The 18,199-nt window shown below is 45.4% G+C and overlaps 1 protein-coding gene across 7 annotated transcripts in view; it reads left to right on the top strand.

Moving 5' to 3' along the window:
- The window catches only part of LOC135391156 (uncharacterized), a 211,389-nt gene that overhangs the window by 102,964 nt on the left and 90,226 nt on the right, over positions 1–18,199 (top strand). For 5 of the 7 annotated variants that reach the window (XR_010421880.1, XR_010421879.1, XR_010421878.1 and 2 more), the window contains one exon: positions 7,607–7,892. The exons of the other annotated variants lie outside the window; for them this stretch is intronic. Coding sequence is in view for 1 of the 5 variants with exons in the window: in XM_064621282.1 (XP_064477352.1) it covers positions 7,607–7,751 (145 nt within the window). In the remaining 4 variants the exon portion in view is untranslated. Of the gene's footprint in view, positions 1–7,606; positions 7,893–18,199 lie in introns of those variants that run through there. 7 annotated transcript variants of the gene reach the window in all.

Below are 18,199 nucleotides of genomic sequence, written 5' to 3'. Positions count from 1 at the left end.
GTTCTTTCTCCTGCTTCTCTTTTAAGTAATGTCTGTACTGTAAAGCCATGTTCTCCTGCGAGCCCAATTTTTCCTGACTTAGAAAATTTTTGAGGTTGAAGGACACGGAAAAATTTCGCTAAAGAAATGACGCAAACGGAAGGGTTACCGCGGAGTGAGGAATTCGTGAAATTTCGTGCTTTGGAATACACGCCTTCTGTCGGATACGCCAAAGTTTGGGGTAGTGAATCGAACGGGTTTTACTGTAATTTTTAATTGTGCCACTATAGTGCTCCATGCAGTGCGTAAGTGCGGGAAGTTCAACTGTGGTGGGTACAGACGGAAATTGTTATATCTTATATGTGTGTTTGTTTGTGTTTGCAGATCACTGCAATGGAGATCTTGGAAACTGCAAAGCGAGGTGACTGCTTGATTTATGAAGGCTATCAGTACACTAAGCAGAAGCCCTTGAAAGTAGGTCTTCGATGGCACTGCGTCGAAAGAACCCGCTGCTGTAAGGGAGCAGCCATATCCTCAGCTGATGGGATAAGGATCTCCGTGCACCATAACCATCCGCCAGACTGTAGCAAGATCAACGTCAGGAAGGCACGTGGTAAAATGAAGGAACTGTCTTTAACTTCGGTTCAGGCTCCATCAGCTGTTATTGCACAGTGCACAGAAGGACTCACTAGAGAGGAAAAAGTTATGCTGAAAAGCGAAGAAAGCTTGAAACGATGTATACGTCTGCAACGCTCGTCGCGGTATCCCCCTGTGCCAGCAAATATTTCTGATCTTGTCGTAGAGGGGCCGTGGACTATGACAGCAGAACCCTCACAGGAACGGTTCCTCTTCTACGACAGTGGGACTGCAAGCACCGGAAGATTGCTCATTTTTGGCTCACCTGAAGGTCTGAGGCTTTTGGCCAGGAGCTCTCGCTGGTTTATGGACGGTAACTTCGAACTTGCGCCTACTGGGTTTCAGCAAGTGTATTTTATACTTGCTTCTTTGGGCAACAGTTTTGTACCGGTTGTGTTTGCTATTATGGAAACCAAGACTAGGCAGAGCTACGAAGAGATGCTGAGGGCAGTTATCAACGAGTGTGAGACGTTGGGCCTTACTCTAGATCCTGAAGAAGTCATGACAGACTTTGAATCAGCCATGATCAATGCGGCACAGAACGTCCTTCACGAAGATGTCAGAATGAGGTGTTGCTTCTTTCACCTATGCCAAAGCACTTGGCGCAAAATACAGAGCCTAGGGTTAGTTACCAACTACAAGGACAACGCGGACTTTCGGTTGCTGGTTGGTAAGCTCGATGGACTCGCCTTCCTCCCAATTGAAGACGTCCGTGACGGCATGCAACTCTTGAAAGACACTTGTCCAGGAGATGCGGTTGAGTTGGTTGAGTATTTCGACAGGACTTACGTCACTGGAACCTACACAAGGTTATCCAGAGCAGACGGTACCGTGAGACTGCGTCGTAATTCCCCCAACTTTCCGCCCCCATTATGGAACGTGCACGACGCTACCACAAGTGGAGGGCATCGGACGAACAATATAAGCGAGGCGTGGAACCGACGGATAGAGGCAGTCATCGGCCACAAGCATCCCAATATATGGAGGCTCATCGAAGTGCTGCGCAGCGAAGAAGCCACTGTGCAAGCGAAGATTGCAAGATGGGAAGCAGGGCTGCCACCCGAAAAGCGAGTGCGACCTGGAACAGTGCGGCTTGACCAACGCCTGCGGAGTCTCTGCTCCGATTACACTGGTGGTATAAGAACAATGGAGGATTTCCTAACCGCTGTCGCGCATACCATACGTTTTTAGGCACAGTACCATTACCATATGCATAACGATTTTCATTAAACATTTATCTTTCGATTCTTATTCATTTTCTGTATGTGGATCTCTTTTGCGGTCTTTCTAAACAGTACACACAACACCCCCTCCCCCACGTACCGGCCCAACACAACACCCCCATCGCATCTCACTATTAAATCACGTGTTCTTGCACCACACTCCTCTCGGGACATTTTTCTGGGGATATTTCCTCCAGGAACATTTTTTCCGGGAACATTATTTCTGGGGACATTTCCTCAGGGGACATTTCTTCCAGGAACATTATTTCCGGGGACATTTCCACCGGGGAACATTTCTTCCGGGAACATTATTTCCGGGGACATTTTCTCCGGGGACATTTTTTCCGGGAACATTTTTTCCGGATCCCAAAAAAGCGCTGTCCTTCCGTTTACTCGAAGAGAGATGCGGAGGTTCCAACTGCGGATTGGGAATTGCCCCCTCATACAAGTCAAGTTTCAGAGGTTCCTGGGTGTTATCCTGGACCGCAACCTGTCGTGGCGAAGGCACATTGACTTCATCATCTCAAAGGCCTCAGCGCTGGGGGAATGTGATTCGCCACTTTGCCGGCGTGCGCTGGGGCTGCACTGAGCGGGATCTTCTTGTGCTCCACAAAACTCTGGTTCGCGGCTCCCTGCTATACAGCTTGCCCGTATTGCACGGTATATCAGCCACGTCTGAGCACAAGCTTCGGTGTACACTGGCACGCAGCCTGCGGACGTGCCTTGGTGTCCCGCGCAGCGCTGAGACACGGATGGTGATCGCCGACGCCGGGGAAATACCCATCGATGTCCTCCGCCGAAGAGAAACCATCCGACACTACCTACGGTTGCTCGCTCACCACCGGCGTCATCCTCTGGTTCAAAAGCTACGTAGGCGGAAGAACAGTAAACTCTCGCTATGTGTTACAGCAACATCTGGAAACATCCCTGACTTCACTGTTGCCCCGACCGCCCCTTCAGTGGCACCATGGACACTGCCGAGCCCATCCCTCTCGACACACATCCCTGGCCTCCTGGGGCCGAAGAGCCAGATCCCCGTTTCGGTTCTCAAGCAGTCTACTTTGGAAATGATGGATACAAACTACAGAGGCCGCACGGCTGTGTTCACAGATGGTTCGTCTACGTCGGATGGCTCCTCCGCTGCCTTTGTCATACCGGAGGAGTCACTATCATGTGGGTTCCGCCTGTCACATCGCACTTCGTCGACCTCTGCGGAGCTGTATGCCATCTTGTTATCTCTAAAGTCTGTCTCAAAGTACCCTCCCCGTTCCTGGGTGATATACACCGACTCAAAATCAGCCCTGCAATGTGTAGGAACCATGGGCATCCGCGGCTCGTTGGCCCCGGTGGTTGTTAGTATCCTGACGGCGCTCAGGGTTCTCGGCGAACAGGGACACCGGGTGACCCTACAGTGGGTCCCCGGCCACACCGGCATTCAGGGCAACGAAGAGGCAGATTTGGCGGCTGCTGCGGCCCACCGTATCTCCAGAACCCTGCCCATTATCCTCTCCAACGGGGATAGGCGCTCCTACTTGTCTGCGTTGGTGTCACCCTTGGCCCGCCAGCAATGGCTGCATGACATCACTCAATGGTCGCTCCTCCATGCAGTGGACCCGTCATTATCATTTAGGATGCCAGGTGGCTTCCCTCGCAGCTTTACGACACTCCTGCGGCGTCTACGACTCAACGTCGCCTTCACCCCTGCGTTCCGTGCTAAGCTGGGTTACAGTAACACGGCGCTGTGCCTAGCTTGCCGCACCCCAGCTACGATCCCCCATATCATCGAGGACTGTGAGCGGTACACGTGTGAACGCCGGGTACTTCGACGCCAACTTGAACTCCTCGACCATAGACCATTCAGCTTGTCCAAAGTACTTGGCCCATGGAGCTCCCCTGAACATCAGTGCCGGGCTCTTCGCTCCCTTTTTGTTTTCGTGCAGGCCACTGGACTCCTTGAAGAGCTCTAAACAGAACTCCGACCTGTCGTTGCCTTCATTCTCACCATAATTCATCCTCTCATATTAACCACTGTGAAATGGGGTAGTGTCCTGTGGCTACCACGGGGAAACATCCCATGTCATCATCACTTCTTCATTTATTGTTGTTGTTGTTGTTGTACTTTATATTATACTTTAAAAACACCCAAACACTTTTTTTGTTGTTGTTACGAAATGTGGATTGGAATGTGCTGGACATACTACATTTCTGTCATTAAATGCCTTTTTAATACTACAGCTTGGACTGAAACCAAAGACACGACACAAAAGTGCTGTTTCTTGCTTGCTTGTTACAGTCGGAGGGGACATTCAGAATGTTTCAACAAAATCCCCCCCCCCCCTCCAAGTAAGTGTAACGGAATCACGTGTGCACCTGCTGCTGCGTTATTATCGCCAACTGCTTGTGACTTTCCACACCGCGAAGCTTCGAAGCCAAATATTTTAGACGAAAGTTGTCGATTTTGATTTAGCGCTGACGTCATCCTTGTGACGTCAGCAAAAATATGTTAGTCTTAGGGATATGCCTGGCTACCCCGTGATTAACCTTTGCCCCAATTTTTTTTGTGGCACCTCAGTTTTATGTCATATTGTGGTCCTCTAGCAACATCTCCCTGGAACAGGCGCATCGTCTTGCATTTATTAATATTATTAATTATTATTAAATTTTTTTATTGAAAACCAGAATTACAAAAGGGTGCAATGCTCGTGTTGAAAAGGCAGTGGGACCGCACCCTTTGTCTAGCTTATTACCGCCTGAAAATGCCGCGAGAGATAAAAATCACATGGCACGGAAACAATCCATAGTACAAACCTTTGTCTTTCTAACCTGCTCCAAAGAAAGATTGTCTACATAGTCTTTTGTGGCCCTGTTACTCAGTACCCAGTTACTCAGTGGAGCTGATTTCTTCCTAATGCCCTCTCTCTCACGCAAGGACTGCGCACTAACCAAGTGCAGGGAGGGAAGACTACTTCTATTTGAGACGGAGAATAACTCTTTTATAGTCCTTTCTTCCCTTCCTTCCTTTGTTACACGTAATTATTTATCATTTCTTTTTCGTTGTCATTGCCACTGGATAAGTGCCTTCTGGAACTAGGGTACAGTGGCGCGCACGCTTCGAAGCCGTCATTAAGTCCGAGGGAAGAATTGGGGAAGTACTCCTCCTTCCACCATACCGGACTCCTTTCGTCTCCCTTTTTTCCCGTATCGTTTGGCTCTTACTTCTGTTCTTTTGTGCATTCCCTTCGTAACCTTCCCCAGGCAGAAAGTGTTCTACCACTTTTATATATACGTGTATTCTGCATGTATGTATGTATCTCGTTATTTCTATACCGCTATCTCTTTTTTTCTCTCTCTCTCCAATAATAAAGACAACAAGGGAGCAACACAAAAAAGGAGGAAAAATAAATAAGACGAGTGCAACTTAAGATAGAACGAATAATATGTAGGGCTGGATATAGTATACATAAAGAAAGAATCAGGGAAGAAGAAGAAAAAAAAAAGGGAAGTGAGAGGGGGACACGAGGTGGGGGTGGGGGGTGGAGAGTTGAACAAAATGCTGTTTCCATAACGACGTCTTCGTTAATCTCGTCACCAGGGCAACGGACGAGATGTGAGTGCAGTTGGAATTACGTCGAGCCGTTTGCTGTCTTGGCTACAAATGATGGCGTTTTTGGCGGCGAACTTTAAGCGCAATGATGTATGTTTTGTTGAGGATGAGGGATGTTGATAGAGGTGGGAAGAAAGGTGTGGGGGGAAGAGCGTGCCGTGGGAAAGACGTGCGGCGAAGTCGAGGTTATAAAAAAATACGTTATACGCGCAAAACGTTGTTTTGCGTCTGGATGTTCGTGCGCCACTGTGGTGCCGAGTGGTTGTATGTGTGCCACTGGGTGTGACTATTTCCACTGTTCACGCCATGCCTATTATAATGCACATTACTGTAAAGCGCTTCTTTTTCGGGTGTACGTGCCCTCTTGAGACCATCGGTGGAGTTTCAAAGTACGGACGCCTATCTCAGCATATTCGCATTGATCACTCTCAATCTTCTTTACTGCATGCTCAGCCAAAAAAAAAAAAAAAAAAAGAATAAAAAAAATAGAGAGCTAAAAATTTAGTCCGTTGGAGACTAGTTGCATTGCCAAGAGGGTCTTTCTGGAGTAACTGCAGTTAAGTTTATGTAACTATTCGGACTGTTTGCTATTGTACTATTGTTTAGGGACTATTTGCTGTGAGTTCGCGGACTAAAATGGAAAGTATTGTTGCAGTGTAGAACACTATATGCTGTAATTGCTCCTCGATTACTCCTCGAAAAATAAACACTTGAACTTGATTTACTACTCCCCCCCCCCCCTGAAGTGCATGGTCTGCGTAGTACCTTTAATTATTCTCCTTTGAGTTTACAATTACTTTCTAAGCACCTTTTCTCATGCTCAGTACAGCTAAAGGCGAGACACACTACGTCCCTATTTCAATACAAATTATGCCATCATGTATGTATATTGATGGCCAGCAAGGCTGCTGGGCTATAGGCCCTCTTCTTCACGTGACCATGTAAAGGTGTCGGCGGACCTGTACACAGTTGTTGGCCCTGTAAAGCGATTGTATTAAAACATTCTGTAACACAGTAATCTCAGTTGAACCGTGTAATTTATTTTACGTTTCGTTCCTTTTTTTTTTCTTTTCTTTCTTGCTGCGTATGTATACCGAACATGTGGCTCCTCTAGGTGGCGCCAAAATCGTGCCACACTTTTTTCTTTCTTTCTTTCTTTCTCACATTCGCTTTCTCTTTGCCCCTCAGCCCATCTCCCGTACACAGCCGCAGAAAAACAAAGATGGCAGAAGAAGTAAGAAATGATAAAGTAAGGGAGGGGAAAAAAAGGGAAAATGCTCGCGTTGTGGGGCCTGGTTGGTTCCATTTGACAGTGTTTATTCAGGAAGTGGCTGGCTCGGACGTTAGGAAATAAGGAGCACGGCGGCGGGGGACGACGACTTTCGGCCACTGTCAACACGACGGCCAGATAACCTGATAATACGAGACAACAATGGAGACGTTCTCATTAGGCCTAGCAATTTGCGCGCCCGCTCTACACGCGAAAAAGAGAGGCAAGCAGTTGTGCGGAGCGTTGCACGGAGCCCGCTTTCTGACGGCAGACGGCGCTACAATAAAGGTGTCTTCAAGTCATACACGGGAGGCGGGGGGAGGGGGATGATATGGATGATGGGGACGTGAAGTGAAGGCCGGTTGTGTGTTCGTTTCTGTAGGCTCGACCGAGTAAGGACATACGTAAACGTCCTTATAAGGATACGTAACTTGATGGCTGTAAAACCAGTTCAGCTGTCTACATTGCTTTTGTGCGATTATTTTTTTATATATGTCTCGAAATTAAAGAGAAAAACTCTAAGTTGGTACTATAAAAGAATGCTTGGAAAAGACAAACAAGTTTGGTGTCTGAAGTGCGTTCCACATGGATGTCATTAAGCCGTGATGGCAATGACGATAGATGCGATCTCCGCGTATACCTTCACGTTCCTATTAGTTATTCAGAGATCTCCTATGTGATCTTCTCAGGTTCCTACTAAAGGAGAGGCCTCTTGTTCTGACCACGAAGCCATGACTTTTATATATATTTACTACTTCCAGTCTCTGTCATCGCGTTCACACATGCGTACGTAACCACAAAAAAATATGGCCATCGCGAGTGTACCTTTTTCACAGCTGCTTATGCTTATGCGCCTTTTGGTGCGCCATATAAGGTTGTCTCCATGTTCAATAGATGGCGCTGGATGGGGACGACGGAAGTGGAGACCAGTGGGGACACCAGCTCGTCGGCCCCACTCCAAGACCGGTTTGGTCCTCTGTGCTCTCCACGTGGGATTGTTTTGGAGCGCGCCGAGGGTTGTTCGCTGGAGAGCCGATAGGATAGGACTCGAAGGTGAAGAATGTTCATTGTCTGGATTGCGAACTGTACAGCGAGCTGCAAACGAGAGTAGTTAGCTGTGTATCAGCAAGATATTGCGTTGTACTTGAATAAAATAGCCATACACGTAGAAATATAGTGATCGCGGCTCTTTGCTTCTTCCCAATCTGTTTACATACTTGTCCTGAGAACTCTCCTGTTGAGGCTACGCACTCGGTCTGCCGGAGTGAGTGAAATGGGTTTAGCGAACTCACTAATTGTTAGTGTGTTTCCTTACGAGTGTCGTTAAAAGATGACGTGTGACATCACAGGAGTGACACTAACTGAAAGTGTCATTCATTCAGGTGACACTAAATCTGTGTCCGTGTGATAGAGTTATATGCGAGAACGTGTGGTCTGCGCTGATGCCAGCGCTTCGGAGCGTTGACCGCTGGTTTTGAGACTGTAGGTGACAGCGCGCGAGCAGTAGTGGTGAGCCGTGAGCGTGAGTGAGAAGCACACACTGGTATACAGGGTGTCCCAACTAAGTTGGACCAGGCATTAAAAAGAAGACTAATCGCACTACGGGAGCGAAACCTACTGGAAGTTGTTTACACTCGTATTCCGTTTTCACGAGTAATTTTTTTCATTGCTAATAATTACTCAACTCAATTTGCATAATTAATTCACTTCTTAATTATTTCTCTGGGAGCATAGGTACCTATGGGAAAGTCGTACAGCATGGCGAGAAGCATCTAACCCAGGTGCTTTCGTCAACGTACCTCTTACGTAGGCTTTTCTTTTTCTTCTAGCAAAAAGGGAGATAGTGCGAAAATTTTACCCCGTACAACCATGCTCCTGTACCGCACTGCCCTCAGGAGCACGCTCAAGGAACCGTGCTCAGGAGATCTGTACAACGCTGGCCTTGGAATGAACAGCCCGATACTGACGCATCGGGCAAGGAACAAACTTAGCCCCCTTCTTTCTTCAGGATAAGAAAAGAGAGAGGGAGATAGAGCACCTGGGTTACATGTCTCTCGCTATGCTGTACAACTTTCCAATTTACACCTTTGCTCTCAGAGTATTAATTAAAAAGTTAATAAATTATTCGAATTAAATTGACTAATTAAGAGCGATGAAAAAATTACTCGTGAATGGGGAGAACGAGTGTAAACAGCTTCCAGCTAGTTTCGCAGGCGTAGAGCGCTTAATTTTTTTTAAGGCCTGGTCCGACCTAGCTGGGACACCCTATATAGGTGAGATAACTCCTCCAGAGTGGGGCAAATTCTTTTATTTTCTAGAGCATCACCATCACTCGATACAGTTTTGTACAGTAATACATTACACTAGTCTACTTCTTCGTGCATAGTGATGCATTACTAAGGCCGTTACTTTCATCAAGTAATGGCATTACGTTGGCATTACATTTTCCTAGAAATGTCTCACAGAATCCTATGTGTCGTGGTTGAAGCGCGTACAGCCGAAGTGAAGCCGAAATCTCCATTTTATTCATTTTCCCTTCAAATCAATCAATCAATCAGCCGCTTACAGCAAAGGAACGTGATTAGTCTTTTACTTCGTTACAAATCACCGGGCGTGCTGAAGACTGGGAGGTGATGGGTTCGAATCCTACCACCGGCTGTGCTGTCTGAGGTTTTCCCTGGGTTTTCCGAAGACTTTCCAGACGAATGTCGGCAAGGTTCCCCCTGAAGTCGGCCCAGGACGCGTACTAAACTCACCTGTCTCCCGCTCCTTCCTGCTGTCCTCTCTCCATCTCTCCACGTCTGTACGCCGCTCATAGCCACAGTTGCTTCACGGCGTTAACCTGGAATCAAAAAATATATCGGGCGTTTCACCTAACGTAATAAAAAATCTTATTAGAAAACTGTACTTGTCCGAACGTTATGGAGTCAACGCTGTTTACCTCGGGGAAGATTTTGCCACGACTTCTGAGCACTTTTACAAAATTTAATTCGCGAGAAATTGAACTTTTCTCAAAAGAACACCAAAATTTGCCAAGTCAACCTCGCTTTTTTGTTTTTGTTCTTTGACAGAAACAGAGATGTTGATGTTGTCGAAAAAAATAATAGAGAGAGAGAAACAGAGAGCGCATGCAGTATTTACCCCATTCTATTGAAAATACATTCACTACTACAATAGTAATCGCACGAAGAAAAAAAAAAGAATCTCGTAGTTCAATTGGGAAAATTCAATTTCTCGCGAATTAAAGTCGATAAAAGCGCTCAGGAGTAATGGCAAAATCTTCCCCGAGATAAATACAGCCCCGTGATGTTCGGACAAGTGGATTTTTTAATACGACTTTTTATCACGTTACGTAGAACACCCTGTATGTCAAAGTACGTACATTCAAATAAATTACTCACGCCCCACTTTCTTGCAAAGATCCTCATACGACCCTCTTATCCAAAAATGTAGTTCGTATATATAAAAAAATTCTCCACAAAATGTAGTGCGTTAGCATTAATGTCATGCACGAAATGTAATGCTGTACTACCAATCTCTGCTGCACAGGGATGTCACCTTCGCCACGCTGCGTATTTATGGCGCCCTTATAAATTAAATCCTGTAAATTGTTGCGCACAATGACCTTAGTTGTCCGTGCGCGAAAAAAACCCGAATCCCCACCATCATCAACATCATGTAAATTAAATTGCACCGTGATAACAGCGTCCGCATCTAAACGTCTAAGCGTTGCATTGGAAATACATTTAGCCAAAACCCATATGTGTGGGATCCATTGGTAGAACCCTCTGGTCCTTCGCATTTTCCGCCCAATATTCCGTTCGCAAATTAAAATCCATACCGACTATCACCGATATGTGCGCGACTATGAGCTCTTCCCCCATCTTAACGAGAGCGGCAATTAGAGATATTTCCCCTCGGAACCATTGATTTTTCTTCTATATGCCTTCTTCACCATCACCTTTCCCTTTTCCGATACGGCTCTCTCTTTTTATATTCTTATTATTACCCGGACTTTCTTGTTTGTCTGCTGGCACTTGGGCTGCCTGTTGGCCATTACCCACCTGGCTCTGTTTCCGAACCACTCGACGACAGCAACGCTAATTGCCGCAGGGCGTATTATGCTATAGACTGTACGTGAGGCTTCTTGCGCGCACTCCACGGGATAGCGCCCCGTCAGTGTCTTTGCTTGCGCTTGAGTTCATATCGAACCGCTGTACGGTGTGCTAGCAAAAATCGTACTCGAAGACAGTTAGTGCTTTTCAAGCATATGCTACGGGATAGTCTGATAAATTGCTCTCTGAACACCGGAGGATGTGTGAAAAAAGAAAAAGGACAAAGGAACTGTTTTGAGGACTAAAATTACTCCTTTTTACCTGAGAGTGTTGGGTACCCGTGCTGGTCACTGCGCATTGCGTAAAGCACTGAATGGGTTCTTAGTGGGTACCGTCTGAATGCCGACTGAGTGCCGACTGAGTGCCGACTGAGTGCCGACTGAATGCCGAGTGACGTGCCGAGTGACGACCTCATGTTTCTCCTTTTGAATTCCGTGTTAGCGGCGCGAAGCAACTGTGGCTAAGAGCGGCGTATACACACGTTGACCGATGGAGACAGACACGTTAGTGTGCGTCTTGGGCCGACTTCAGAGGAAGCTGTACCGACCTCAAGTCTGGAAAGTCTGCCCAAAGGAAACTTCCAAAGAAAAGAACGGAACTTCAAGAAGGAATAAGGGAACTGCGGGACTGTTTAGCAGTCAGACTGACCTATTCACCATACAACATGGTGAATTTATTTACCTTATCTATGCATCTGTTATTAATAAGGCGAGGAAGAACAATCACAATCAATCATATCATGATAGAGACCATTGCGCGGACTATTACGATTGTAAATAAATGACGTCATAGATGACGTCAGTGGTATGCATCATAAGCAGTATATAATTAGCCAGGGCGCGTATACATTCGCGCACTTCGTTTGCGTTGTGTTCAGGACAGCTGCAACAGACATTCCAAAGCCGTTGGTTCACCGGCCTAACAAAACTTTCCCTTTTCGTGACCGAATCATACTAATCACGTGGGACGGCAATGCCAGACGAGAATGGAGGAAAATAAATCATATCAGGTTTAATTACACAAATCAATTCGAAATGCATACAGTTATCACAGGTGTTGACAACACCAAAGAGAAGGGTATCGTGATGACCACACAGAAATTGTGAAGGTTCACTTAAGGTCCATTTCTCACCTAGAGCAAAACGTACACGCAGTGACTAGCTGGAGTGAGTGATTAGAGGAACCCATTATCCTCCAGTGCTGTCATATTCTAGAACCTACCTGGAGTGGCCAGAAGTGCAAGGTGTTCAGTGCTCAGATATATGGTCAAGGTAAGGACGGCTGAAACCCGACCACCACTGAACAAGACACATACGTTGAAACGTCAAGACTGGGTCAAGAAATATCTGCAGACAGATTTTCACAGTTTTATGGACTGGTGAGATGAGAGTGACTCTCGACAGCCCAGATGAATGGGCCCGCGTGACTGGATCAGTGACGGGCACAGAGCTCCACTTCGGCTCAGACGCCAGCAAGGTGTGCTGGTATGGCCTGGTGTTATCATAGATGAGCTAGCTGGACCTTTTCGGGTTGAAGATAGAATCAAAATGAACTCTCAAGACTACTGCCACTTTTCAGAAGGGCACGCAGCCTTTCAAGAGCGAGAGTCTTCGAGCTGTGGTACACGAAAAACGTCTGCATCTTTCAAGAAGACCATGATTTTTATGCAGGACAATGCCCCATTACATGCACTGAAGAACTCCACTGTGTGGGTAGCCAGTAATGGCCTTAAAGATGAAAAAATAATGATATGGCCCCCTTCCTCACCTGACCTAAACCCTATTGAGAACTTATGGACCCTTCTTAGACGAGAGATTTACGGTGAAGGTAAGCAGTACACCTCCCTGAACAGTGTCTGGGAGGCTGTGGTTACTGCTGCACAAAATATTGATCATCAACAGTTAAGAAACTGACAGACTCCATAGATGGAAGGCTTATGACTCTTATTGAAAAGAAGGGAGGCTACATTGGTGACTCACTGGCCTTCTTCTTCTTCTTTTTTTTTTTTTTTGAAATGTCACAAATGTTGAGTTGTCTGTTTATTATTTTCACTTTTAACAGACGAAAATAAACAAGTGAGATGTTTGCAATTTGTCATTTAGTTGCATAATAATTCTGCACACTTATAGCCCAATAATGGCGTACATATAGATACTTTCCTAATAATGCCAATACCTCACTTTTAGTGTTTTAAGTATTCAGGTTTAAGGTTTATTAACATTTTGAATTGACGGAGAGCCGTGTATAGTTGTTCAATAATGGAATTAATCCTCAAAAATAGAACTTGCCTAATAATAATTGTGCACACAGTGCAGGTTCTCTTTCCATTCGCACCCTTGGGTGTTAGATCGCCGTAACCTTCTCGCTTTCTTTCCTACGCTGCAGGTGATCAGGATCTAACTCACGGCCCTGCCCTAAAAGGCCACAATTGAATTGGCGCACTCCCCCGGTCTCCCTTTCTCTGATTTTAGCCCCGGGTTTCAACCCGAAAGGGAGACCCCGGCCGTGATCGTCAGTCGAAGCGCGTGTGGACCAGCTTTTAATTTCGCCAAGTGAGACTCGCCCTCCTTTCCACAATCGACCTTTTTTTCTTTCCTTTCATCTCGCTTTGTTATCTCTTCTTTTTCACATTCTCCGCTGCTTCTTTTTATTTCTTTCCTTTTTTTTTTTTTCTGTGTGCGAGGCGTTAAGGCGGCAGAACCGCATACTCGCAGTATTATACAGTGTGTTTCAGTTAAATCCCCGGGCTAAATAATTCGCGAACGGGTGCACCAATCCACGAGCTTTCTTTTTTACAAGTATCTGTCCGATGCCACCTACAAGCTGCACACCGTGTGAACGAATTGGAGCCGCTCATTATTTAAATGAAAATTAAAATGAGTTTCGTAAAAAAACGTAACTTCTAAAGCAGGGCGCTGTCGGCATTAAAATGGGCACTACCCCTATTGGGACCTTCAGTGGACACCTTTTACAGAAAAATCTGCCACCGAAGCGGGTCATTTGTTGCAGTAATTAATTGGTTTCGGTTTACGTATTTTTTTCGCGGCTGGTCGCGGCGAAGCGCAAAAGGGCGTATTTCATTGGTGTAATTCATTGGTGTAAGGACGTAATTCATTGATGGATAAGGGAGTGAAAGAGCGTCCTTTTGTGCTTCGCAGCGACAAGCCCCGACAAAAATACGTAAACCGAAACCAATTAATTACTGCAACAAATGACCCGCTTCGATGGCAGATTTTTCTCTAAAAGGTGTCCACTGAAGGTCCCAAAAGGGGTAGTACCCATTTTAATGCCGACAGCGCCCTGCTTTAGAAGTTACGCTTTTTTACTTAACTCATTTGCATTTTTATCTTAATAATGAGCGCCTCCCACTAATCCACACGGTGTGCAGCTTGTAGGTGGTATCGGACAGATACTTGTAAAAAAAGAAAGCTCGTGGATTGGTGCACCCGTTCGCGAATTATTTAGCCCGGGGATTTAACTGAAACACCCGGTATAGGGCCCACGCATGTGCGAAAACTGCTGGAATAACTACGGATTTCAAAGCAAAAACCTCTCGAGGTTGCTCTTTGTCGTTTTCTGACCTGTTTGTTTTTTATTTCATTTATCCGCTACAATACAGGTCCCAAAATTTTTTCGTGATGAAGACTATTAGTGGATCGGAAACTCTCTAACGGATGCATAGTCTGATACTGGAACACGCAAACTGACAAATACAACACGAGCCTCATGTGTGCCGAAGAACATGAAATATTGGGAAAAAAAGCGAGAGAGCGGCAGGTTGCCTCATACTCTGTTGTAGCTCTGTGAGCGTGTGTGTGTGTGAGAGAGGAAAAAAATGGAGGAGAGAGTGTGAAGAGAGTGAGTGCATGCCCTGTTTGTTTGAATGAGGCAAGTCGTCGGCCACTGTAGCACAAAGTCATAGCGCAGTTGACCGGCAATCAAGAGGAGCTGGCTTTTTCGGGGAATGCCATATTTCAAACTCTTAAAGGAGCGATGAGGTGACATTTAACGTCGCCCGAAATCCTGTCTCGCCTGTCAAGCTGTCCACCAGGAGTCACCATGTAAAATATTTTCGCTCTGCGGTGCGTTATAGCTGTCCAATCGAACTTACAAAAAAGAAAGAAAAGAAAGAGCCGGAAAAAGCAGCCGCGGACGGCCGACACGATGCTCTCGTGACATGGGGAAGGCTCCGTGCCTTGTCTCTTCTTTTTTTCTTCGTAGCTCACGCGCCGCTTATACATGCTTGAGCCGCGCCCCTGTACGTCACAGGTCACGTGAGGGGAGTAGCGTGCGTCACGACGTCTACTCGTTCTGCGATGCGCTCTTTTCACGAGGAGGATTTTTCGAAGGTGGTGCGGAACAGAGCCCTTGCGCTCGCTCTGTAGGCCACCTACGCTCATCGTTCTTTCGCAGGAACTCAGTTTATTCTTGGAGAACACTTTGCACTGAAAAACGAATAAAATAATAATAATAATAATTGGGGTTCACCTCAGTGTTCCTTTAAGTTGGCTACTTATAGGTACGAGCTGTTACCATCAGCCAACACCCGATAGTTGGAACGGCAACTTTGTTTTGATGACGGCGATAGCGATGATGATGGTGGTGATAGTGGCGGTGGTGTTTCGTCGCCACGAGATGAAAACGTTACCTGCTTTCGACAATATTCCCCTAACAAGACGAGCAAAGAGTACGTAGCTCGCCTGGTGGCATTGTTACATGTATGTACTGCTTGCTCGGGATTCAAACCTGGCAGGTACCCGGGTTCGAATCCCGGTCCCGGCTGTGCTGTCTGAGGTTTTTCCTAGATTTACTGAAAAAAAAAAAGAAATGCAAAGGGAGGAAGCGGGCTGCGGATCGATCCACTGATCGGCAATTTGAGACTACCATGTCGCGAGCAGTTCATCATAGCATTTTTTTTCTTTCTATTCGACATACGAGAATGTACAGACCGCGACCCCATTCACCATGTAACGGACTCGTAGTCTTATAGACCGTTTAGATTATTGTAGAATGACGCGCGAAGGTGCTGGAAACACCGAAATGTGTTCATTCCATGGCCTGTACTTGACGTGGAAAACGTGAAATGAGATATGCAATAAACATTTTTTTTTGCACGCAGTCTATCAGGCACTTGGACGCTGCTTGGACACTGCTTCGAAAATAATAATAAAAATAATAAATGATAATAATAAACAATAATCAAACACAGCAGCGACTTATTGAACAAAAACCACCATGTAACGGACTCGTAGTCTTATAGACCGTTTAGATTATTGTAGAATGACGCGCCAAAAACCACCATGTAACGGACTCGTAGCCTTATAGACCGTTTAGATTATTGTAGAATGACGCGCGAAAGTGCTGAAAACACCGAAATGTGTTCATTCCATGGCCTGTACTTGACGTGGAAAACGTGAAATGAGATATGCAATAAACATTTTTTTTTGTACACAGTCTATCAGGCACTTGGACGCTGCTTGGACACTGCTTCGAAACTAATAATAAAAATAATAAATGATAATAATAAACAATAATCAAACACAGCAGCGACTTATTGAACAAAAACCACCATGTAACGGACTCGTAGTCTTATAGACCGTTTAGATTATTGTAGAATGACGCGCCAAAAACCACCATGTAACGGACTCGTAGCCTTATAGACCGTTTAGATTATTGTAGAATGACGCGCGAAAGTGCTGAAAACACCGAAATGTGTTCATTCCATGGCCTGTACTTGACGTGGAAAACGTGAAATGAGATATGCAATAAACATTTTTTTTTGTACACAGTCTATCAGGCACTTGGACGCTGCTTGGACACTGCTTCGAAACTAATAATAAAAATAATAAATGATAATAATAAACAATAATCAAACACAGCAGCGACTTATTGAACAAAAACCACCATGTAACGGACTCGTAGTCTTATAGACCGTTTAGATTATTGTAGAATGACGCGCCAAAAACCACCATGTAACGGACTCGTAGCCTTATAGACCGTTTAGATTATTGTAGAATGACGCGCGAAAGTGCTGAAAACACCGAAATGTGTTCATTCCATGGCCTGTACTTGACGTGGAAAACGTGAAATGAGATATGCAATAAACATTTTTTTTTGTACACAGTCTATCAGGCACTTGGACGCTGCTTGGACACTGCTTCGAAACTAATAATAAAAATAATAAATGATAATAATAAACAATAATCAAACACAGCAGCGACTTATTGAACAAAAACCACCATGTAACGGACTCGTAGTCTTATAGACCGTTTAGATTATTGTAGAATGACGCGCGAAAGTGCTGGAAACACCGAAATGTGTTCATTCCATGGCCTGTACTTGACGTGGAAAACGTGAAATGAGATATGCAATAAACATTTTTTTTTTTGCACACAGTCTATGAGGCACTTGGACGCTGCTTGGACACTGCTTCGAAAATAATAATAATAATAATAAATGATAATAATAAACAATAATCAAACACAGCAGCGACTTATTGAACAAAAACCACCATGTAACGGACTCGTAGTCTTATAGACCGTTTAGATTATTGTAGAATGACGCGCGAAAGTGCTGGAAACACCGAAATGTGTTCATTCCATGGCCTGTACTTGACGTGGAAAACGTGAAATGAGATATGCAATAAACATTTTTTTTTTGTACACAGTCTATCAGGCACTTGGACGCTGCTTGGACACTGCTTCGAAACTAATAATAAAAATAATAAATGATAATAATAAACAATAATCAAACACAGCAGCGACTTATTGAACAAAAACCACCCTTATATACCTATGAAGCTCCGAAGAGTCCCTGGTTTGTCTTCCCGTCATCATGTAATCAGCTATACTCTGCGCTCTATCCCTTCTTATCGTTCATATGAAGAGTCGCGAAATTTGAACACATCGCAAGTACGCAATATTTAAGCTGACAACCTCATTGTGCACATCCCTAAATGCGTTCGCTACCCATCGAACGAAGGCCGTGCATCTTTTCCTTCGGTTGGCCATTGTTTGTTTGAAGAGAGACACCTTCTTCGCGCGGTCCTGTCGCGCGGGAGCGTCTCTCGCGGGATGGTACACCTAATCCCATCAGAAGCTCGTCAGTTGGTTTTCTGTTGTTCAGTCGCCGTCCCCAAACTCTGTGGGCTCGTCTTTTTTAGGATGCGTGGACGAGGACTTGATTCTTCTCTTAGCTTAGAGAGAAGCACTGCGGGAAAGTGTTAATGCAGTCCCTTTGTTCCTTCTGGATGTCTTCTTTCCCGATGAAATTTCGTGCTTGCTGGTCCATATTAAAGGGGCACTAAAATGCAAAAACAGCTTGCTCTGAAATGAAGGTCCTTGTTTCGATTAGTATGACGCAAGCAAAATTA

This window comes from Ornithodoros turicata, chromosome 4 (assembly GCF_037126465.1).
Source record: "Ornithodoros turicata isolate Travis chromosome 4, ASM3712646v1, whole genome shotgun sequence".
In the NCBI taxonomy this organism is placed as follows: Eukaryota; Metazoa; Arthropoda; class Arachnida; order Ixodida; family Argasidae; genus Ornithodoros; species Ornithodoros turicata.
This window is presented reverse-complemented; position numbering and strand designations above follow the sequence as displayed.